The sequence below is a fragment of the Choloepus didactylus genome, chromosome 16 (assembly GCF_015220235.1).
Source record: "Choloepus didactylus isolate mChoDid1 chromosome 16, mChoDid1.pri, whole genome shotgun sequence".
Lineage (NCBI taxonomy): Eukaryota > Metazoa > Chordata > Mammalia > Pilosa > Megalonychidae > Choloepus > Choloepus didactylus.
The window spans coordinates 37860730-37885802 of NC_051322.1; the positions used below are offsets into that span (position 1 = coordinate 37860730).

The 25073-nt window shown below is 37.2% G+C and overlaps 1 protein-coding gene across 1 annotated transcript in view; it reads left to right on the plus strand.

Moving 5' to 3' along the window:
• RIT2 (Ras like without CAAX 2) overlaps positions 1–22396 on the plus strand; it is a 410741-nt gene extending 388345 nt beyond the window's left edge. Inside the window, exon 5 of the mRNA XM_037806053.1 lies at positions 21982–22396. Within this exon, the coding sequence (XP_037661981.1) occupies positions 21982–22209 (228 nt within the window). The 3' untranslated portion in view covers positions 22210–22396. The remainder of the gene's footprint in view (positions 1–21981) is intronic.
• Positions 22397–25073: the final 2677 nt, after the last annotated feature.

Sequence of the window (25073 nt, forward strand, 5' to 3'; positions counted from 1 at the left end):
ATCGTGTTTGTGCAAAGAGCTACTGAAGAGTTATCATTTTACCTGTGCCCAGGATGAGGTATCCATGGAAACCTGGAACTTCTAATGACTGGTGGTAGGCAGGCTCAGGCACCCAGAGGGCAATTTATTGCTAGGCTGCCTGGAAACCAGCACTTGGTCCTGCCATCCTGATTTAGATGGCTTTGTTAATGGTAACTCCCCACCAAAATCCATCTTGGACTGATCCTAGTATCATTCTGGCAAACTCACTCAGAAAGGTAAATGTATAAACTCAACAATATCATGAGGGTGAGAAGCAAAAATCTGTAAGGACAGCAAAGGACATGAAACAGTCAATGCATTTTTACCCTCATGAGGTGTTTTATATGTATACTGTATAATATATACACATAGACACATAGATATGCATTATTATACATATATCTACACATTTGTATTATATGTGTCTGTATAAATAATACACAAGCAAGTAAACATTTAAGTATATATGTAGCTCCACATACTTAAAAGAATAGTCTTTCCCCTTAGGCTGGGCAAGATCACTGATGTCGACACACTTTGTTCTTTCAGTCTCTCTGCTCTCCCTCGACCTCGTGTTTTGCTTTTGTCCTCTCGGTATGTGAGGGCTGACCTTAGCAGAGAGCCAGCTGTCTTAAATATGGCAGGCCATCTATCAGTGCCTCCCCAGGCTGTCAGAGTTCCTTTTAATCTCACTTGTAACTTTCCAGGGGAGGTTTACAAAAGCCACATACAGAATTTTAATGTTGTAAAATACCTATGGAGACAGTAAATATTTCCTTTTTCACAAGGACAGGCTGTATGTCAACTGAAATCAAAAAAGATAAAGGCATTTTCCAAGGTAAAGTTTATTGTACTTAAATTGTCCCTAAATTGGGTCATTTGCATTGCTCTTCTGAAATAATTCTCTCTACTTAAAGTTATAGCTGAGGCATAAAAGTATGTTTCTTGTTATTGGATGCCAGATTCTTGAAAGTTTTTTTTTCCATCTGACACAACCAAAATATTAATTGCTTTCATAATTGCAAAATATTCACCCCACTAATTTGCAGATGCATTCATTATGCATTCTAAGCACTGCATCCAGAAGCTAATGGTAAGATTAATGGATATTCCAAGCTCCCATTGAGAGAAAGATATAGGCCCAAGGAAGCTTACTGATTAAGGGTAGACTGAGTATCCCTAAATATTAAAGCAATAATAACTTTAGAAGATAGCTAAATAAATGGACTTTCAAATTTCTTACATCAGCTAGCAAGTAAACACTATAAACTAAATAAGGCTGCATCACAAATTAGTTTGGTAAGTGAGCTTTTGTTTTAATTATTTATGCTAATACTTCGTAGCTTTCTCAGAGATGACACATACTGAGTGAAATAAGAAGGTTAATAGAAAATCTTCCCATAATAATCCCCTATATGAGTCTGCAGATGAGAGAATAAAATTAGCAATGATGTGACTTTATTTGTGAATCCAATTTATTCAATAAATATTTATTAGGGCCCTTCTGTGGTTAAATTATAAGGATACAAAACTACGAAGATAATTTCTACCCTCAAGAAGTGTTATTTAGGGGAACAAATGGCACTTGTCCCAAGAGACACCTGGAAAGATGCCTGGGATTGGAGATGAAGATAATGCTTCACTTCAAGGACAGTGGAAATAAAACCTTTACAAGATGGGGTACACTTGGCAAATGTATTTAGGAAGAGAAAATGGTGTATTCCGGAAACTAGTTTTAAATAGCTGAGGTATAGAGTATTACAGGGGAGGTGATTAGCACCTGGGAGAACATTGGTTGTATTCCTGAAAAATGGGACATAAAAAGAAGTTTGATTTAGGAGGATAGAGTGGGCATTCATGGAGAGAGGCAAGCAATAACAGTGAGTTTGAGGAATCATTAAAATTTGGGGGCAGAAGTAACCTTAGAAACCATCTGGTCTGCACCCTTAATTTTATAGATAAGAGAAAATGGTGTCCAAATCAGCATGGTCATTATGTTGTTTTCCAGAGCACCTCTTTCAAGATGAAACTCCTGTATAGAAGTCATCTCTAGGGTTCATTAGTTTACTTTCACCTGAAGCATTATTTATTTGATCCAGATGATCTTCTGCCTCTGTCAACATAGTATTTCCCACCTTAGACAAGCTAAGCAGATGTGTGATGTGACTCATCATGTTCATGTTCTCCTGGAGTATTCTAGCTTAAAAAATTACTTATCAAGGATCTATTATTTACAAATACACTCTGTTGGTTGATTCAGATTCAGCCAAAACATGGTTACTGTCCATAAGAAGCCACACACTAGGGAAATCTGTATGGAGTAAGTCATTGAAGGAAGCTATTTCCTAGAAAGCAGACAATGCTAATAATGACATTCCCAAGGGTATACTTGAATCTCCTGCATTTTTGCTTGCCTATTTGATAAATAATTTAAAATGCAGTGACCCAGCTATCTACCTTTAGCTTGGCAGAGGAAGTAACAAATATAGTTACAAAACCCTTAATGTCTGTTGTGGTCAAGCAGTTATGTATACCCTGTGGTTAGAAAAGTTGTGATCTTGTACCCAGAGGTTTCATCATTGTTGCTGCTTCTATTTGCTTTATAGAGACTTTCTTTAGTCACACATGTTCCATAAGCACAAGGAAAAAGGAACCATCTATTAGTTTTTCTCCTTATTTTTTTCTTCAGTTTAAGATTCTGCAGGATGAAGATGCTCTTCTTAAAATAAGACAGCAGTATCTACTGAATACAAATTAAGTGTAAAATCTTGACTGGAAGACATGATCTCTGTTTCCACAAATAGAAGGAAAAGAGTGGTTATTCTGAATGGTATCATAAGACCAGTATAAAGTCAATAGATAGAAAATAGAGGGGAAAAGATTTTCCTCTTAATATTATTGACTTTCCCATTGAGAGATATCCATCTGTGGCTTAGAATTCCCTTATACATGAATAAAGTCATCACTGGAAGTGTCCGTAAAAAAGGCTTGAGTGCCCATTTTACAGGAATGCTTTGGAAATGATGATGCCTGGTACCTTGTACAGCACTGTGAGTCCATGATTTCATAGTTTGTTTGTCTACACATCATGGCTTGCAGTTAGGGAAGTCACAACTTGTGAAGTAGACTGTGGATTTTGCTGAATTAGATGCCACTGTGAAAGACGAAGTTCTGTCCTCAAGAACAAATCTAGTCTGCTTTGATAGTCACACGTTAAGGGAGAAGAATTGAAATTCCTGAGGAAAAAAGTGAATAGTGTAAGCTACATTAATTGGGAAGAGGGAAGGATTTTTAAACAGTTAGTTGGTTGGCTTGTTAGCTGGTTAGTAGTGTTAGGAAATAATAGGAGTCAGGTCTTCAAGTCAGTTTGAACCTGTTACAGGTCTAGGAGACACACAGGTGAATGGAACACTGTTCTTGTGTCCAGGAAACTTACTTTTGGTAAAGAAAAGAATAAAAGCATTAAACAATTGGAAAAAAAAAAAAAGACTGAATGATAAAAACCAAATATTTAGAATTTCAAAACAGGAAGAAATCACACCCATTCTGAAATCACACACCACTTCACGGAGTGGAGTGGGGAAATTATTTTCAAAAAGACTTAGGGATTAGAAGAATGGTGAAGATGAAAAAGGACAACCAAGGTGAGGAAAAAAGGTAAAGGAAGAAAATCAGAGAATGAAGGGAAAAGGAATTTAATGAGTATGCAGTAGAAAGGTGAGGGAAAACAACTGAGGAACTGAAGAACATTCCATGGCTTTCAACAGAATGGAAGAAAAAAGTGACTCCATCCTGATCCATTAAACATAACTGTGGTTGCTTTTACAATAAATCACATGAGATTTTCGCAGAATGCTTCCCTGATGCATTTAATAAAATATACCCAAAGGAGGATTCAACCATTCTGGGACAGATGCGATAATGGAGTCAATTATATTAGAAGAGCTCTGATAACAGAAAGTCCCCTACCCCATCCTCTCTTGGTGGTAGTAAGGACAAGAATCAAACTTCTCACCTCTATTAGGGATACATGATTTCTGAAAAGAGACAAGCCAGTCACATTTATTAAATGAAAAAAGCCCAAATAAATAGTACATTCAGTATATAATAAACATAAGGCTTTCTGTTTATTATCTCCTTTGCCTCTCATTAACTCCATTTTAGGATGAAGACATTGGGTGTTAGGGAGTATTTTAGTTCCTTGGCTGCTAAAACAAAGACTGTGCAATGGGTTGGCTTGAACAATGGGAATTTATTGGCTCACGGTTTTGAGTCAGGAGAAGTCCAAAATAGAGGCGTCAGCAAAGTGATGCTTTCTCTGGGGCTGGCAATCCTTGGTCCTTGGCTTTTCTGTCACGTGGCAATGCACATGGCAGCCTGTCCTGGCTTCTCTCTCTCTTTCACTATGCTTACAATGGACTCCAGTAATCTGGATTAAACTACAGGCTGATTCAGTTGGGCCACACATTAACTGAACTAACTTCATCAAAAGGTTCTATTTACAATGGGTTCAAACCCACAGGAACGGATTAAGAATAAGAACATGTTTCTCGGGAGTATATAACTCTCAGCTACCACAGAGAGGCTAAGTAACTCAATTAAGGTCACTCAGTTAATAAGTAGCAGAGCTGGGATTAGAACCCAGGCTTTATGATTTCAGAAACTATCCTCTGAAGTAGGATATTTTTCTCTTTTGACTTAGTGAAACCTGCTGTTTCAACTAACATAGACTCTATTCCCAGCTGCTTCTGTGGAGCATAGAGCACAGGTAATGTCAACAAGCTGACAAGTCATTGCAGTGATAGTATAGTTTGTCATGTGCCCTGATATGACCAGAATCTGGAAGAGAAAACCGGTGTCACTGACTTGGAGATGCAGTCTCAGGCTGCTGCTTCTTAACAGACTTGTCAAGATTACCTTCCTGACGTGCGCCGCGCCCAGCTGGTGAGGCAGGTCATTTTGTTCACCTGGGGAGGTATGGGACAACCGAGCTTGGGAAGAAACAAATGGAAGGAATTTCTAAGGCCACAGAGGGTTTTCATGTAAGAGTTAAAAGCTGTCATCTGTGCAGCCACTTGAATCTACAGCTCATATTTTCCAAATCCAAAGGGATGGGAACTTACAGATATACATTCTATTATAAAATAAAGGTATTGCTTTAATGAAGTGAACGTTGCAGCCCCACAGGTGTAGGCCCTTCAGCAGCTCTCTGGTTAAATAGGGCCAAAGGGCAGGCCCAGACCTCCTTCTCCCCTTGTCTCCTTTTGTGCAAGCTTGACTCCAGAAAGGGTCTCTTCTCTCAACCTTTTCTTCTTTCCTGAACTACATCAAAATGCACTTATCCCATGTACCATCTCTTCAGGTGCATGGTCTCTGTGTTCTAGGTAAAGAGGCAGAGAGTATGGTCAAAAGAGAGTCCTAGGTATTTGTGGAAACTCCACTATTGAAGAACTATCTTGAAAATATAGGTATCTTCAAACTGTTTTAGTTTCTTAACTTCTATAGGACGGAATTTGGAGTGTCCTGGTACCTAAGGACAATTTCAGCTCTGAAACTGTAATTCTTTTCTGACTAAATGTAAGAACCTTTGGCTCAGGGATCATTTTGTAATGGAAAATTCTCATATGTTAAGTCTGTGCCTGCAGAAACTGTATAGTAATTGACAGGTTGGTTGTGGGAGAGACTTAGGCAGTGACTGGGTGGCTTGAAGATGACCTGAAGGGACTTGCCATCCTGAAATCTTTTGCTTTAGGGATATTATTCCAAACCCTTTCATGCTGTTAGCCCAGCTGATGCCCTTTATTCTTTTAAGGGCCCAGATTGATCCAGTAGTACTTGTTACTGGGTATATCTTATTCTATGTGTTGGGAAGGGTACTGACCATATTTCTACAAAATCTCATGTAATCTGCATAAGAGTCCTTGGAAGGAGGTACTGTTCTCCTTATTTTAAGGAGGAGGAAGTTTAGGTTTGAGAGGCTTAGTGACTTGTCCAAAGTAAAATGTAAATCTGACTTTTTCTGGTAATGGTAGCTATAGGAATCATATCGCTATTTTTGAAGCACTTATGTGCTACCTGCTGAGTTAGTGATGATGAGGAAATCACTGAGAGAACTTAAATTGGAGAGCTAAATCTTAGCCTTTAGGTTATGGAAATTCCCTCTGGCTAGAGTGTGAGATTTAGATTGGGGGACAAATCTAAAGGTGGAAAAATCATTTAGAGGATAAATTTATGAAAACCTAAATTAAAGTACTTGCCATACAAATGGACAGGAAAAGTGACAGTATATAATAATAAGGGAATAGAAATTAAATGACTTAGAGAATGTGGGAGATAGAGGTATCTAGAATGATTTCAAGGATCCTCACCTGGATTAATGGGAGATTGGCGCTATTAACAAAAAGGGAACATTTGGGAAGAAAAACAGCTGAATTTCATCACATTAATTTTTAAGTGCTTGTGGGACATTTCAGAAGAGCTCTGCCATAGAGTTGTACATGTGGTTATGAATATAAGCAGAAAAATGAGGTTTGAAGATGCCTATCTGGGACTCAAGAGCAATCTGATAATACTTAAAGCTATGGATTTGAATAAGAGTATATATAAGGAGGAGAAGTCAAGTAAGAAGAGAAATAAAGAAGGTCAAGAACAGAATCCAGGGACACAAACAATTAAAAAAGGGTGCATGAAGAGTAGGAATCTGAGACAGGATATCCAGAAAGAGTAATCAGAAATAGGTTAGAAAAATCAGACAAGGAGATCACCAATTCAAAGGAGAAGAGTTCAAAGAAGGGAGCAGTCAAATTTGACAAATGTTGCAGATGGTGAAACATCCTTTGAAGTATCTATTGAATTTAGCACCAGGGATGATATTGATGCTTTTGCAAACAATTTAGGCAAATGAGGGCACAGAATCCAGACTGTAAAGCTGATGTGCAAATCGGAAGTAAGAGAAACCAGCACATAAGTCTGTGCTGTATTTGGCTTTGAAATTTTGCAGCCTCTCCCACTCTCCTGCCCTGGCCCCATTCCCATCCTTTCTCTTTTTACCCTGTACAATTATTTTCCTGAATAGTCTTCATTTGATGGTGAATGGAAGGAAAGTTATAAGAAAGTAACTAGAATTGGATTCTTAAAATATGTGAGAATTGCATATTTTCTAGAATGAAAGAGACTGCTAGATAAGAAGGCTGAAAATATGAGAGGAGTGAGAAAAGATGGTGCAAGATTGAATCAATATAAAAGGGGCCTTATAGTCCAGAGGAGGTATTAGACTTGACAGAATTGGGAACTTCTCTTCATCTGAGATGGGAGAGAGTAAGATAAGGGTGTCTAATGATACAGATGAGCTTCTAGGTGAAAGTACAGGATGTTAAAGTTATGCTTTTTTGATTTTTATTTTTTTTACTGAGGTGAAGTAAGAGGGCAATATAATCTGCTAAACATGAGAATAGGGTCAGAGACTTGAAGTGAAAGTTTTGAAGAACTAAATGAGGAATAAGAAAGGACACTGGATAATAAATAAAGCAGTTCACAGAGGCATTAATGGCTCTGATAAGACTTCATATACATTTTTTAAAAAGATGCACAGCTCCTTGTGTATAGGGCCAGAGAATAAGGAACATTTATTTATTTTGGCCTTCTGTAGATTCCAGTATTAAAATTCATTTCGAGCTAATCTTTTTCCTGCTCTTCCTTTTTAGGGGATATATTTTCCAGATATGATCCAAAAGGATCATGAGCTTGGGGACACCTCTGGGAAGCCTCAGGCTTTCCTTTGGACCACATCAGAGTCTTCTGCCACTGATCTCTAAATCCCTTTCAAGCAAACACCATAGCCCTGCCCTCTTTTCTGACTCTAAAGATACTGCAATCTGCATGCACTATAAGGACAGCACATGTAATAGGGCATTTGTGCCACTGAAGATGAAGTGCCTGGACATTTTAAAGGAAAGGATTTAAAACTTTCAGCAATTCAAGTGAAATTCTAGCTTCTGAATTCTCTGCATTATCAAGAAGAGTTTCCGCTGTATTAATTGGTTGGTTCCCCTTGCTCACCTTTCTGTTCAGTTATTCACCCATCACATTCAATGAAAACAGAGGAAAGATGTTTATTGAGAATATTCCATGTACAAAACATTGAGTGCGGCTGCCAATGAAATGTTCCTTAAACTCATGGTTTTTATCTGCAGGGGAGCCAGAATAATAGAGTTATACAATTTATTACTTAATTATAATTGTTATGTTTTACAAGTATAATACACACATAAGTTCCCTCTTTTTGTTTCTTATCTAATACAAATTTATTAATACAATAAATTAATCACTGAAATAATTTTTCGTGCTTGAAGAGTACAATTTTGGCCCCTTGGAAATCCTAGCTTTCCGTAACAAGTAGTTCCCTTAAGGTTCAGGGTAACCATTCATCCAAAATATATTAAATACATACATTTATTAGTGCAAACATATGAAGATATCCTTATGTATACACATATGTATATATACATGCACATGCGTACCCATGCATGTATATTGCACATCCTGCCTAAGTTTATTGATTTATAATTTTAATGAGATATTAAAAAAATAAAATCCTTGGAGAAAAATTCAAAAGAGGCAAGCAGATATTGCTGTTAGCAAAATATTTAGCATTAATCTTCTCTTTTCCCCTTCATAGCAACTACCGGCTGCCATGGCAACCTTTCCCTCAGCACTCCAGAGTTTCTCCAGTGAAAAGCACAAGGCCTTGGAGACTTCAAATGTCTTTTGTACAAAGCAGTCTAAACCCTTTACCCTAGAGCCATTACCATCCTATACCTCAGAGGGCCTGGCTGCACACATTTAACTTATGTCCTGGCTTTGTCTCGATTCACTCAGCATCTCTCCAGAATAGCAGGAGAAAGAAAACCTACTACATTTCCTTGCACAGAGTAGGCACACAAGAAATAGGTGGTGGTTTTTTTTGAATTGTTGCTTGATTACTTAATTGATTGATTCCAAACAAATTTCATATAGATCTAAGTAAGTTAAGGATTTAAGCTCACTAATGTCTTCTGGTTGCACTCTTCATTCACTCCTTTCTCCCTTGTGCTCTGATCCAAACTGCTTTAATTACTGATGATCCCACAAAAGCTCTGTGATCACTTCTGCCTTAGGCCTTTATTAGACTCCTTCCTGCTCCCAAAACACTCCTCTCCCCCCACCTGGGTAATTCCTTCCTGTCACCCATGTCTCAGATTAAGGCTCCCTTCCTCAGGAAGCCATGGACCACAAGTCCCAGGCTGGGCACAACTTATCAGCGCTGCCCGAGTGCCCAGCGCTGGCCAAACCCATCACACCAAACTGAAATTGCCCTTGGATTTTCTGTTCTCCCAGCCAACATCCAGCTCCTCTACTCCCTGTAACTCCAGATTATTCCCATGGCCTGCATTACGGTGAGTTCATTCTATAAATATCGAGTGCCTTCTAAGTGCCAGTTATGGAGCTGGGGAACAGGTATAGAGGTGAACAAGACAGTCAAATTCTCTCACCAAAAAAAGTCTGTGCTGTGATGAAGGAAGACTGAAAATAAACACATAAGCAAATTAGTAAGATGAATTCAGAGAGTAATTTAGTGCCAGGAAAGAAATAAGGCAGAGTAATGGGACAGCATTACTGGCAATGTGTGAGAATACTTTCAAGAGTGCAGCTAAGGCAAGATGTCTCAAAGGAGGGGGGCATTTGAGCTGGGACATGAATGATGGAAAAAAACAATCAGGAGAAGATTTGAGGGGAACAGATTCCAGGCAGAGGAAACAGCACATGCAAATAGCTGAAGGCAATAAGATTTTACTTGGCATATGTGGAAATTTATGGCTGAGCATGAAAAATGAGATAGTGGTAAGAATTGGGTTTGGAGAGACAGACAGAAGTTATATCATATAGGGTCTGTAGGTCATGGTGAGAATTAGAAAAAAATTTAAGTAGATCCATAATGTGATCTAAAGAAGTTGAAATTTTCCTGTGACCTCTCCAGACATTGAAAAAAAAGTATCCTTTATTTTGCATCTACACTCTATGCCAGGAACTAATGCTAAGTGCTTTTCGTGTCACAGCTCATTGAATTATATTAACTCCTATGAGATGGGCTTTTTTACATGAGGATATTGAGGCAAAGAATGGCTAAGCCACTTCCAAGCACTGATGGCTAGGAAGTGGTGTGGCCAGAATTTGGGTCCTGTAGTCTGATTCCAGGATCCATACTCTTATCCACAGGGACAAGACTGTCAGGTGCCTTGCTAAAAGCCACACTTTGGCACAAATACAATTGGAATATCCTGTGGCTTCTGGAATGTTGTTCAATGGATTCGCTATAATGGACTTTGTGGTCACCAGTGACTATTTATGAGATGTCATTATCACCCTTCTCAAGATTAAATATTTAGTGAATGTCTGCCACCTGCAATATGTGTAGCTAAGCACAATGAGGACTAAAAGATGAACAAAATATGATTTCTCTTCTGCTGTCTTGCAGTTTGGTTTGTGAGATAAAACAATTAAATTTATATAAGGCCCATAAACTGCCATCATGGATGAAAAATTACACAGTAAAGCCAAAGCCAACAAGCTCACCATGGACTAGGACTGTCTGTGAAGACTTGATAAGGGAGACAGCTCTGCCCTAGGTCTGGAAGACATGGGAGAGAAGAAGAAAAGAGCTTTCTAGATTGGGACAAAAGGAATATGCAAATGTATGAAACTCAATAAGCCCAAGCAAGTTTATTGACAAGGTAGGCTAGTTTATTAAAACAATGATTTTCAATTTTATTAGTTTAGCAGAGTAAATTGTCACAGGAAATTTTTATATAGATTCTAAGCAGAAATCAATAGTAAAGAAACAAACAAGTCCAAAGCAAAATGGATAGTGCTTATAAACTTAGAAGAGGAAATCAGAATGACCAATTAATGGGAGAAGCTGCCCCCCCCACCCCCACCCCCCCCCCAATAATCAGGAGAGTGGATATCATGGTGGAAAGTTCTCTTAGTGACAAACCGACATGATTTTTCTTTACTCTTGAAAGCACCCATAGTGTTCTTGGATCTTGCCCACTCTTCTTGCCCACTCCTCCCAATCTGGCCTGAACAGACCCTTACTTATTCCCTCTCTCTCTGGGTTCTGACCCTGTTATTAAAATCTCAACCACTGTCCAATTTGCCATCTTTATCTCTGAACTTCCTTTCCCAAAAGTTGTGCCCCTCCCACTCTTCCCCATCTGTTTGTTTTTAGTGGACTTTCAGTAAGGGGTGAGATTTCTGGCAGCAGCAAGTTCCCACTGCTGCTTCCCTCTTTGTGGGATGTGATCGTGTGTGCTATTTCTGCAAGGTTTAGCCTCAGTTTGGCACTGTGCTGGGCATTGTGCTCCTTGTCCCAATCTGTTTCATTCTGGTAGTGGCATCCATGGACATGTGGTTACCTCATGAGTAGTAGCAGTGGTTTCCTCAGGTGGTAGTCAGCTTCATGGAGGGGCCATGTTGCGTAGGACCCCCAGAGGGGCTGCCTTCCCTCTCCTTAGTATATAGCCCACTCCCATTTATAAGTATGCCTGATCGCTGGTCCCAGTTGCTTCCAGGACCATTACTCAACCTCTGCCCTTCAAGCCAAGTGGGACCAATAAAAATGAGAAGGCTCCCATCCTCTTTTTTGGTATCCCATATTTTTGTTGTTATTGTTCTTCCTTTTTATGTCTACTGTCACAGGATAGTCCATAAAACTCCCCACCCACCCACCCACCCTAGTAATTGCTAAAGAGATTTCTAAATAAAAGTAAAATTCATTCTCAAGGGCACATTCAGCAAAATCCATCCGCACTCTGCCTCACCCACAGACTGAAAGCAAAGAAAACTTTACTAATAGTTGCTAATCCTGAGTGGTGGAAACATGAAGAGTGATGGTTGTTGGTTGCATTTGCTTTCAGACTTGTCTGTATTTATTTTAATTTATTTAAAAAGAAAAGACAAAACTTATTCTCCTTTTCACAAGGTTCAGCCTGCATGAAGTAAGGGACATGTTAAAGGACAGTTACTCCTTGGTCTTTACCTATTCCAAAAATTGGCCTTAGTGGTTTTAAATTTTCTACCTGCAACAACTTTGGGATCTCCTTGTCCATTTCCCTTAGAAGGCACTGTTATTTAGTTTATGTCACAGAGTCTGAGTTCCGTACCTCCTGACTTCAGTCCTAACTCTGTCACTTATTTGCAAGGCAGGCCCAGCCGGGTAACTAAGCTTTCATTAGGCTCAGTTTTGTTCAGTAAAATATAGGGATACAATCCAACTTTCAGGGATGTTATACAGGTAACATGAAAAATGTACGTTTAAATGTTAGCACAGTGCTTGGCACATAATAAGCACTCAAAAATGATGGCATTATTTAATCAAGTTGGGATAGAGAAATAATGCAAATCAGCATAAATTATGCTCTGTAGGAGAAGACAGAAAGAAGGGAATGGGCAGAAGTTTGTGAGGATGTTAACAGGCTAGATTTCATGGTGTGTTTACCTGGAACCAAAGATTTATGTAGAGGAATAGTAGGCCCTACAGTGTGAACATTACCCCACTTTTTTTTTAAACTGTGAAAATATAACATAAATATAGGCAAGTGATAACTTTCAAAGTATAATTTAACAAGTAGTTAGCAGATTTCAAAGAATGTTGTGGGTTACGGTTCCTCAATTTCAGTTATTTCCTTATTGTGAATTATAACATATATACAAAAAGGTGATAGCTTTCAAAGTATGATTTAACAAGTAGTTATAGAGCAAATTTCAAGGAATGTTATGGCTTACAGTTCTACCATGTCAGTTATTTCCTTCTAGCTACTCTATTACCCTAGCAACTAAAAAAAAATATTTATATAAAGATTCAGTGTTCATAATCCTTTGTTAAGTCATGGCTTGTCTGTTGCTACACTTCCCTCTCGTTTGACCACTTTCTCAATCTTCAGGGATATCTGGGAAGCAACCACCCTAACTTGTTCATATTGAAAAGGGGTGTCGACATGATGGGGAAGGGGGATGCATCTGATTGATTCCCCACATTCTAAAGAGAGCAACAGACAACTGGGCAAGCAAACCAGCTCTGAGACTCCCTCTCACATTCTCCCAACCCCCACCCTGCTCAGTCTACAAGGAGAAACTGCTGGTGCTGGAGGGGGGCAGAATCACACTGGTTTAAGGGGTAGGAGCGGGAAGCAGAGACCACAATCTTCATTCTTGAAGCCAAGGTGGAGAGTGCTCTTCCCTCTCCCCGCCATGTAGAAGTTTAGGGCAGGCTTGCCCTCACCCTTGCCAAGACAAGGGAAGTAAGCTCCAACATAATTGCTCCTCATAGTAAGAGAGACCTGCAAAAAAAAAAGAGACTATCTTTTCTCCAGTTGATCTTCTGAATTGATCAAAGACTTTTTCACCCATCGAGAAATGAGAAATGCTTTGCTTTTGTTTCCCCACAAGAACTTTGAGATGAAATCTAAGCACTTACCTTCAAATGAAAGATAATCCTTAAATTATAATTCTCAGATTAAGTAAGTAAACAAATCAGACTAAATACATCAAAAGCACTTTCATTAGAATTGGTCATGAAAGGACCTCTCATTGTTGAAACTGATCAAACCAATTATTGAAGTAAACAAAACAGAAATATAACAATCATAAACTTGGGCAGGTCTTCCTTCAAGTTATGAAATAAGATGTTTTGATCGCAAACTTCCCAGGAAATGTCAGCCATGCTTCCTTGCTCCCATGATGATGTAGGATATATAATGAAAATTAAGAGCTCTATGGGCAGGTAATAAAGTGAAACTCAGACCGGAATATATTAAAGTAGAGAACAAATCCCAAAGAGTTTGTTCCGTGCATGAGGTGTTAACTGGCCCAGGAGGCTTAACTGCAAACATGTTTTGCTTGTGAAGTGTCTCCTTATGGAGAGCCAGACCCATCTTCCTGCCAGTCTCTCCTCATTCAAGTTAACAATTATAGCAGAGAAGGATCAGCTTGCTTTTGTGTCTTCAAGAATTATAGTTTACTAGCCAACCACCATTTCCCTGACTACCTTTACAATAATTTAATGTATTTTATTTTATTTTTACCTAGCTCAGGTAAAAGCTAAAAAGATGTAAAGGCCGGTGCTCCTGAAGTCGAAGCCGGTAGACTGTTGGGAATGGAGCGCTAACTGGCCACGTCCCACTGGCAGCTGGGCCTGGTCTAGAATGGGCTCCGCTTGCTATTGTGCCCTGTGGTCTCCCAACCCCCACACAGCTGTGGCTGTCTTCTAACACCTCCTTGGGCAGGTGAGAAATGACATTTCAGAGAGCACCTGGCGTATTACATGATGATATTCCTCTACAAAAAAGGCCACATATATTAAGACGATGGCTCCCTTGGATTATTGAAATTTGCTATAACTTGTATGAAATATTTTTCTTTATTCCTTGTCTTCCTGCTGTTGCTCTCGAGGGCTCCAGGTGGCACACTAAATCACAAACTCTCCTTCCTTGACACTGAAGCTCACTGAGGTACGATGGCAACTGTGTCAATTGCCCCCCAAATAATTTTTCTGCCATATTGTGCAGCCTTGGTCTTTATTTTTTAACCTGTATTTCTGTAACTATTTAAAACTTTGTTTTTATGTAAATGTTATATGAAATATTCTATGCCATTTACTTACCATTTAAGAGTCATCTTAAGTTGTAAAACTTCACATCAGAATAATCAATTAAATTTATTTGGAAAATTAGCAAAGGGAGCTGGAAAGAGCCCGAGATATAGTAAAAAGAACTACAAATAATACTTGATGGAAGAGAGCAGAACTTGATGGCTGTTTTTACTTGACTAGGTATGTGACCTTGAACCAGTTCCTCAACCTTTCTAGGCATGAAATTCCTCATGGGAAATAATTTAAAAAAAAATTAATTCCCTTCGAACACTGTGCTTCATTCTTAGCAGTTACTATATTATGTTGATGAATTTGACTTTAAGAATATTTAATTTTACTTGAGATGTGGATAGATAAGATATAATACATTAAAAGAATATGTTAATTATCCTGTTCTCAAAACCTAATAGGAAGCTGTTACTTCTTGTCATGCACCCTAGTTCTGATCTAGTCTGTGGGCTGCTGTGGTCCTAAACTTAATTCCAGAAAAAGTATTGAAATTTTTATGGCCTTCAAACTGACCATAATTACTAAGCATTAAACCTAGAGACCTATAAAAAGGAATGTTTGATGGGCTTGTTTTTTTCTTACATGTTTGGACTTGTGTCCTTCCATTGAATTTATGGTATATAAATTCCAAGGTCAAAAGAAGCAATGACAAATGCATGGCTTGGCAATATTGATGTGAGATAGAATTTTATTGAAACACTGAAATTATTTTTAAAGTGTGTTTTTTCTTTAACATGTTTCCTAAGTTTTTAAGGAAATGGAGAAGAGACCACGAATTTTTCTCAGTTTAATTTCCATTTAGGTTTCATTAAAATGTGAAATGGCTAAGTTGGTCCTCAATTAGATAATGTGGAATTAATATTCTGATAATATTCTGACAATGAATCTAAGGATATATGAAACTACAATGACTCTAAGGATATATGAAACTACATTTCATGCTTTGAAAAAAGGGTTCATGATTCCAAATTACTTACCAAAGTAACAAGTAACTACAGAGTTGAATATACTCCTGTGTACCACAAATCATAAAACATGCAGTTAGTCTTCTATTAAAGGTACTCTTTTGAGTATATGATTCCTATCGGAAACTGCATGGAACGCATCTTCTAATTTTATTTCTGCTTCATCTTGACTGTTGCATTGGAATTTTAAATGAATTTTGGTGTCTAAGAATTTGTGACTTTTACATTTTTATAGTTAGGACACATATATAGTGATGTGTGCATGAGTGTTTGTAAAGAGAGATGCATATATTATGAATGTGTGTGTATAGAGAGAACAATATATTCACCACTAGATGCAAAAATTTTGCCATGTTTACTCTTGATCTTTGTTTTCAAATGAGTGATACTTTTAAAAAGTGTCAGTTTAGCTAAAAACTTAATCCTAATCCCTCTCTACTTCTCTCCCTAGGGAAAAATTACCTTTCTGTGCATGTGGAAATAATCCCCATATATCTTGATCAATAGTAATAAAAAATGGCAACTCAATGTCAAAGCACCATTGAATACACTTTGATTTCTCCTCCAAGTTGGAATGTGATGCTATTAATAAATATATCAAGTTCCCATATATATGCTGATGTTTTTTTTAAGTTCTCTATTCCATTGTATTGGTCTGTCCTTTAACCAATATCCAAATGCCTGAACTGCTAAAACTTTATAGACAGTCTTAATAGAATGAGTTACATTATTTTTACTCTTCTTCTCCCCTTGCCTTCTTATTAGAATTAAAATATTTCATTCCTATTTTTATCTTTAATATTCCATGTGAATTTTACTATCTCTTTATAATATTCTATAATCCAAAAGCCTACAGGGTTTTGTATGTATTTGCATTGAAATTATACATTAATTTGGAGTGATTTGTAAGCTTTATATTGAACCTCGCCACTGAAAACAAATATAGTTCCACAATCTGTTATCTGATTTTAGAAATCTAAAATAAGATGAAAAGTAGAAGTTGTTCTTAATAAATTTGCTTGCAAAACCTAACCAGACTCTATTCATTTTGTGGCAAAAATCAATCTGATGTGATCTGTGATCTATTTAGAGAATTTATATATTCTGCTTACTGTGTATGTTCAAATACTTAGCTACAGAAATATTACTGTACTTGAGGACAGAGTGCTGCCCCAAATTCAAAATGGACACTACATAATATACAATGCATTTGTTTAATAGATTTTATTGAAGTATCATAGAATGCAAAAATTACATACAAGTGTAAAATAATGTATTTAGCACAAAATAACCCACTTTGGCATCACCATGTAGATCAAGGAAGATAAGTAAAACCCCCAGAAGACTCCCTTATGTCCTCTCCCAAAGTAAACGCTATATTGACTGCTAACACTAAAGACTAATTTTCCTATTTTTCAGCTTACTAAAAATGTAATTGTGTACCATACTAAAGTAACAATAGGGGAAATTGGATGTGAGGTATATAAGAACTTTGTGTACTTATCCCTGTACATTTCTATAATTATAGTAGTATACTAAAATACAAATTTTATTTAAAATACTCCCTTGGTCCCATGTTTTTACTTATTTTTATTATGTTTGTGAGATTTATTATGTTTGTGAGTATTTTATTCATTTACATTGGGCAATATCCCATTTTGTTGCTATATAACCAAATATTTATTAAGTCTACTAATGATAATATTTGTGTTGCTTTCAGTTTTTGGCTATTAACGATAATGGTGCTATAGACACTTTTGTGTATGTCTTTTGGTATTTATATCTACACAGTTTTCTTGGATATACAATTATGAATAGAATTGTTAAGTCATGGAATATGTCTATGTTCACCTTTAATAGATACTGCCAACCATTTTTCCTAGATGCTTGTACTAATTTACACACACACTAACAATGTAGAAGAATTTCATTTGTGCTACATCCTCACCAGCCTCAGCCTTTTTAATTTTAATCAGTAGTGTCTCCCATGGTTTTAATTTGCATTTCCCTGAAGATGAATGAGGTTGTGTATGCTTTCAAACAATTTTGTTGGCCATTTAGATAGCATCTTTGTGAAATTCTTGTTTAGATCTCCTGCACATTTTTCTGATTTGTTTAAGAAGTTCTTCATATATTTTGGATTTGCATCCTTTTTGGTTATATGTAATGTTAATATCTTCTCCCGTTCAAGGCCTTGCCATTTAACCTTCTTAATGGTGCCTCTCGGTGGCAATTTAATTTTAATGATGTTTAATTTATCATTTCCTTTATGATCATGCCTTCTGTATCCTACGTAAGAAATACTTACCTATCCCTAAGTCATGAATTTATTCTCATATGTTATCATCTAGAAACAGTCTTGTTTTATATTCCATACCTATGTCTATAATACATCTGGAATTGATTTTCATATGTTGTATTAAGTAAGGGTCTAGGTTCATTTTTATCCCCCATGTGGGTATCCAATTGAGGTAGCACCATTTACTAAAAAAAAAATAATTATTTTCCCCACTTCTTTTTCCTCTGTTCTCAATGTTTGTAAATTTTGCTAATTGTTGTCTTAATGTTGAACCAAACCTTGCATCCCTGGCATAAACTCAGTTTGGTAATGATCTACTGTCTTTGTTATATGTTACTGAATTCTGTTAGCTAATATTAGGTTTAGGATTTTTGCATTTATGTTCATGAGAGTGATTAGCTAGCATTTTTCCTTTCTCATTACATCTTTGTTGTGTATTGGTATCAGTCCTTTGGGGGCTTCATAAAGTAAGTTGTAAACCATTATCTTTTTTTCTATTTCCTAGAATAGTTTGGGTAAGTTTGGTTTATTTCTTCCTTAGATGTTAGGAAGAATTAATTGAATAAGTTTTCTGGTCTAGAGATTTTATTGTGAGAAAGTTTCAATTAGATATTTAATCTCTATTCTAAAGATAAAGGATTATTCAAATTTTCTATTCTTCTTGTGTACGTTTTGGTAAATTGTTTTTTTTGTTAGGAATTTGTCCTCTGTCTGACTTGCCAGATTTATTGGCACAAGTTTATTCCTTTATTATCTTTTTATGTTTGTAGGATCTATAGTGATGTCATTTCTGTCATTCCTGATATTGCTTATTTGTACTTTCTGTCTCTCTCCCTTTCCCCTTTAATCTGTCTTGCCAGGGCAAGATATTTGGATCTCCTCAAAAAGCTCATGGTGGTTAGGATTTTTGCAGTTATGCAAAATTAAGTTATCTTCTCTATTGCACAATTGTTTTCTATTTCATTTGTCTTTATTATCATTTCCTTCTTTGTGTTTACTTTATTATTACTTTTCTAACTTTTTGAGCTGGACACTGATGATCACATTTAGCACATCTATTTTTCAAAACATGCATGTCATGTTATCAACATTCTTCTAAACAAAGCTTTATATAATACTACAAATTTTGGTATGTTGTGTTTGTTATCACTTAGTAATAAATAGTTTCTAATTTTAACTTATTTCATTTCTGACCTATTGGTTATTTAGAATATATTGATTTCCCCCCAAACATTTGGGAAATTCCTTGCTGTATTTTTTCTGTTAACTTCTAGCTCAATTCCACTTGTTAGAGAATATATGATTTTGATTCTTTCATATGTTTTGAGATTTCCTTTATAGTTGAGCAAAAGTCAATTTCTGTAAGTGCTCCAGGTTCAGTTGAAGAGAATGTGGCTTTTTCAGTTGTTGGGTGCAGCATCTTATATATGTAAATTAGATCAATTTTTTTTAATGTTATTCAAATCCTCTATATCCTTAATGACATTTTACCTACTTACTCTTTCAGTTGCTGAGAGAGGTGTGTTAAAATCTCTTATTATAATTTTAGATTTTAGTTCTGTCAACTTTTTCTTTATATGAACTCAGCCTGTATTTTTGAGTACATACAAATTTGTAAGTATAATATATTCCTAAGAGATCGGCCTTTTTAATTATAATTTCTCCCTTTTATCTAATAATGATTTTTGACTTCTTGTCTACTCTAATATTGTGTCATTATATCAGCTTTCTTTTGTTTCATATTTCCATTTAAAATTCAGTCTTTCTATATTCTCATATTTAAAGTGTTTCAACAGAAAGTAAATCAGAAACCTGGTCTGCCAATCTTTGTCTCTTCTAATCAGAGTGTGTACTGCATTTACATATAACTGATTGCCATATTCTACGATTCCTTTATAATTCTTCATTCCCTCCCCACCTTTGGCATGCTTTAGTGTTAGCTGTGTATACATTCTGCTTCACTCACTTTAGGTTTCTCCATGTGTCTTCTTTTGATCATTGGGGTGTGGGCAAAAAGTATCTCTGTCTGTTGCCCACCTGCCCTCTGCCATGGGAACGTTGTATCCTAGATGAAAGTAAAAAGATAGGAGGAACAAACCTGAATACAACCAACAGTCTGGAGCTGAGCTGCCACCACCTACCCTTCCCCCCTCAACTTCTAATAGACAGTGTGATCAAGAAATAAATACTTTTTCATACCACTGAGATTTTAGGCTATTTTTTTTAATACAGCATAACCTATTGTAAGCTGATTCGTATACAAAATGGTACTGGAAATGTAATGTTGCTAAAGAAAACTTAAAATATGTCTCATTGGCTTCTGGGTGAGGAAAAAATACTGTTGTAGGAGACTAAAAAAATAAATGGCAACCCATTCCATACAGTGTAAAATATTTAATAAGCTTATTACCTAATAAACTTATGACTTTCTGCAATTAGTAATTCAGAATGTTAATAGCTTTAGTTGATTGCTTTTCCTATAATATAGAAATGAGCTCAGGAAAAGCTAGCAAAAAGTCTGCTAGGAGGAATGAAAGAAAAAACCCAGATGTTCTGAGACTTACCGGATTAAAATACAACACTCATCTGTTTAACAATCCCCAGTGCGGTTCATCTACCACAGGATGCAGTGAAGGGCCTGGCCTTGGATTCAGACATGGTTTTACATCCCAGCTTATCCAGCTCATCCATGTATTAATTAGCAATATGGTACGGTTTTAAAAGGCTGGGTTTTGATATGGTGGCAAACAACTCCAAAATCTCAGAAGCATAAAAGAACAAAATTTCTTTTTATTTTTGCCACATATACAACTTGGTTGAGCCAGGAACTTTGCTCATAATAGCCCTAGACATAGTCATCAGGGTCCCAGACTGGATGGAGACTGCATCTCACCGTAAGCTTCCACTTGACAGGAAAAGCAAACATGTAAATATGTAAACAGGTGAGTAACTGTAAGAAAATAAATAGGCCAGGATGGAGCAAAAAGGCAGTCTGACCATACTGGGTAAAGGCAGGCTTAGGACTGCTTCTTAGAGTCAGTGTGGATAATCTGGCAGGACTGAATGGGAACTCTAAACTTTGATCAGGTTTATTAGTGCCCAGCTACTGTGACATGAAATCTGCTATACATATTTATGTGTCATTTTATGTTTATATCTTTATGAACTTATTAAACCCAGGGTAATTATATTATTTAAAACTTCTAATACCCCTCTAATGGGGATTTAGGCCCCAGGCACTGTGGTGGACACTGAAGAGGTGGTAGTGAGGCACGGTCCCTGACCACAGCCAGTTTATAATCTCCAGAGGGCCCATTAGGGCAGCATAAGCTGTGACATGGTTGAGTGCTGCAAAGACTCAGAGCTGGAAGCAGGCTCTCAAGAGCTCTGCTGGAGAAAGGGTCGTGTGTCAATAATGGTAATGTTTTGCTTTTGTTTTGTTGTCAAAAAATTGCTTTTAAAGTTTCATGACAACTTTATCCTGACTTATGCTTAATTAAAAGCTCTGGACTATAACTAATAATAGCTGACATTAATAGAGCTTTAAATATGTGTCCAGCATGATCAATGCCCCTTTAAGAGATTATCTCCATTAGCCCTAACAAAGAGCCTTTGAAGTAGTTGTTACTATCCTATGTTACAGATGAAGAAATTGAGGCAAAAAAGGCTAAGAAACTTACTCAATTTGTCAAACTAAATAGTGGTAGAGCTGTGATTTGAAACCAATCAGTTTAAATCTAAGGCCATGCTTTTTACTACTATGCTATATTTCTTCTTTTGAAGTCTGGAGAGCTGGTTTTAGTTCCATTTTAATCTTTTCTAATCACCTGCCCTTTCAGAGATTCTGATTCTCATTTGTCCTTCAAATTTAGAAATTCTCAGAATCTTCCCCTGAAACAAATACTCCCGTTTTTACATTTTATCATGTAACTGAGTTCCACAGCCCAGATAGAGAACATACTTTGATCCTCTCCTTTTACTATCATCTATTTCTCCCTTAGGTCTCTACAGAAGAAGGCTTGAATCTGGCCCGAGACTATAATTGTGCTTTTTTTGAGACCTCAGCTGCCCTCAGATTCTGTATTGATGATGCCTTTCATGGCTTAGTGAGGGAAATCCGCAAGAAGGAGTCTACCCCATCTCTGATGGAAAAGAAATTGAAGAGAAAAGACAGCCTGTGGAAAAAGTTAAAAGGCTCACTGAAGAAGAAGAGAGAAAATATGACATGATAGCCCTGCTTCTGACTCCCTCACTCTTTCTGCCTCTGAATATTATCAGCCCACATGTAGCATTCTGCATCAATGTTCTGTCTGTCTCTTTTTAAAATATCTGCCTGTAGGTAAAAGCAAGATGTGCATAACCATCCCTCTTGAGATAGTTTTGTTTTGCTTTTAACAGTTGGATGGATTTTGTCAATCAGCCGGATATGCTGTTCAGTTTTTACAATATATTACTAAATAAAATTGACATTCCAATTGCCTCATTTCCCTTTAAAGAGTCTAGCTTCATTTGGTATGCTGTCTGGTTATAGAGGAAATATTCAAAATTGCAGCCAGAATGATAAAAGGCTCATGGGATCTGTCTTTGCCTGATAAGACTCTGGTTGTTTGCATTTCAGGAATCTTGGTAAATAATGAAGAAGCTCGGAAAATAATTCAGAGCCAGGATCTGCAGCCTGATCTTTCCTTAAGTGTAGAAAGCACGCTTCTTCATGAATGCTCCAGAGATGAACCTCAGAGGAATTATTAATAGTAGAAACTGGCTGTGGGTCATTGGAGAGCTGAAAAGAAATTAAATATCCCCATATTTATAGTGCTCTGCTCCTGTTAAGCTCTGGCAAAGTTATTGCAGTAAAGTCACTGGGCTGCGGCAAAAGGATATTGTCTCTAGCAGGATAAGGGCGGCTACTATGAATTTGATGGTTCACATACTCATAAAAAGTGAGAAGTTCTCTCTCAGTGAGAAGTTCATCTTAGAACTGCTTCACCTGCATTAGGACCATCTGCAGGGAAAAGGACTTAGTGATTCTTGAGACTACCTTCTCCCCACATTGCTGAAATTCCTTCCATCTCTACTCAAACGATGAAATTGCACCAATTAGAAGCTTTTTTGCATGTGTTTGTTTTACAATGGGTAGTTGGGTACAATGAAATGCACATTCACTCACTCCCCCATTTTGTGAACTGTTTAATCAAATTCAAGTTCAGAAAGCACACTAGGAGTTAGGACAGTTCTGAGTATTTAATAGACAGACGTTAAGAGGAAAACCATGAAGAACAGACAGCTACGCGTGAGATGGAATCGATGAAATCAATCTTCATGGAATGGGGGCAATTTGTATCATAAGTTAGAGAAAAGGAGGGCTGAGGAGCACAGTGGTCATTCAACGTTCCATCACTTTTTTTTGTTTTCTGTACAAAGCCCCCAGCACTTGCTAAACTCTGAGAATACAGGAGTGAATCGGATAGACATAGGCCCTGGCTTTCTGTACATTAATATCTAGCTAGGAGACTAGGCTGAACAAACAGTGGGATTAAAAGTTCTTAGGCAAGAAGACAAGGTAACATAGGTAAAGCTTAAAGGGAATTTAGAGAACATCACTTTTTCAACAGCTAGACTAAAAAAAAGGGGGCCTGTCAGAGGATTACACTTGTGTCCTTTTACTGCTTGGACCAGTTCTCTTTCTGAAGCCCTCATTGATTTCATAGTTCTTACTCCCAGGGCATAAGATCAATGCACTCAGCATGCACTTAGCTTATCTTAGTAGCTGCTTCCACATCAGTGATCCTCCTGTTAGCCAGAAGATGTAATCTAGGAAGCATAGTAGTTGGTACCTTGTTTCATAAGATGAGCCTGCATCTTTGAAAACTTGGGCAACTGCCCTATCGATGAGAAACAGTGTTTGGAGTGCTCCTCATACAGCTAAGCCTCTGTTAATTTTATTTATTTATCCTTTACTGTCAACTCCCCTTCCTTTAGCTCTAGAGCTTTGCGTCTTATGTATCCCTTACTCCTCCTCTTTCTTTATATCCCTCAAGTCCTGGTAAATAATTTACACAGTTTACAAAGTCTCAGTGAGGCTTAGATTGGGCTCTAATCACCAAAGTCCAATTTGAATTCTATAGAAGGAAGGAGTTCTATAAATTATCACCCAAAAGGCTGAAAGAATTTGATAGTTATCACCAGCACCCACAGAGGCCAACTGCAAATACTCTTCTAAACAAGTCTTTCTTCTAGAAGACTGGACCAGAAGGGAATGCTCCAGAATAAAACCTAGACATTACTGCCCAAGGGTTATTGGATCACTGTCTTTGGTGTAAGATCAGAAGGCCAAGATCTAGTTCTTTATCCCTGGAAACCTCTACTCAGAACTAAGACACCTAAGTCAATATGAAAAGCTCAGAGAATCACAAAGTGCATAAGCAAGTGTCAAGAAACTGTAGGGCAATAAGCATTGCTGTCTGTTATAGAAAAGCAGACTGAAGACAACATGTATTCACCCAATGCAATTTATCAAAGAGTCACTCAATGTCTACTATGGACCAAGCACTTTTCTAGACACTGTGGGAATGTATGTATGTGTACATGTGAGCTTTGTGGGAAGGCAGTATGTAACTCTAAATACAGTTCCTGCCCTCTAGAAGTGTATCATCCATCTATTTTCGGGTGTTTTTCATTAGCTTGTCTTGTGGGTCTCAGAAATAAAATGTTTGTTGGGTCAGAGACAAATGGCAGTCTAAAATATTGTATCTGGTATTCCATAGGCACTAGCTGAGCCTGGGAATTTCTGTAGAAAATACCAGTGAAGAAAAAATATGAGCAGTGGGGACAAACATTTCTCACATCATGTCCATATATGCAAGGAAAGGATAGCTGCTTTATTTCTCTATAGTTCATCTGTTTTTCTCATGAGTTCTTGACTACTGGGTAGCTGGGTGGAAGCTAAATTTTAGTTTAGACTGGCAATTTAGTGCTAAGCTAAAGCAATAATTTAAGAAATCTCCTTAAAATAACACAATTTATACTTGGTGCACCCAGTTAAGTATTTGATCATTCCAAGTTCTTCCCTATTTATTGTTATTTACAAAATAGC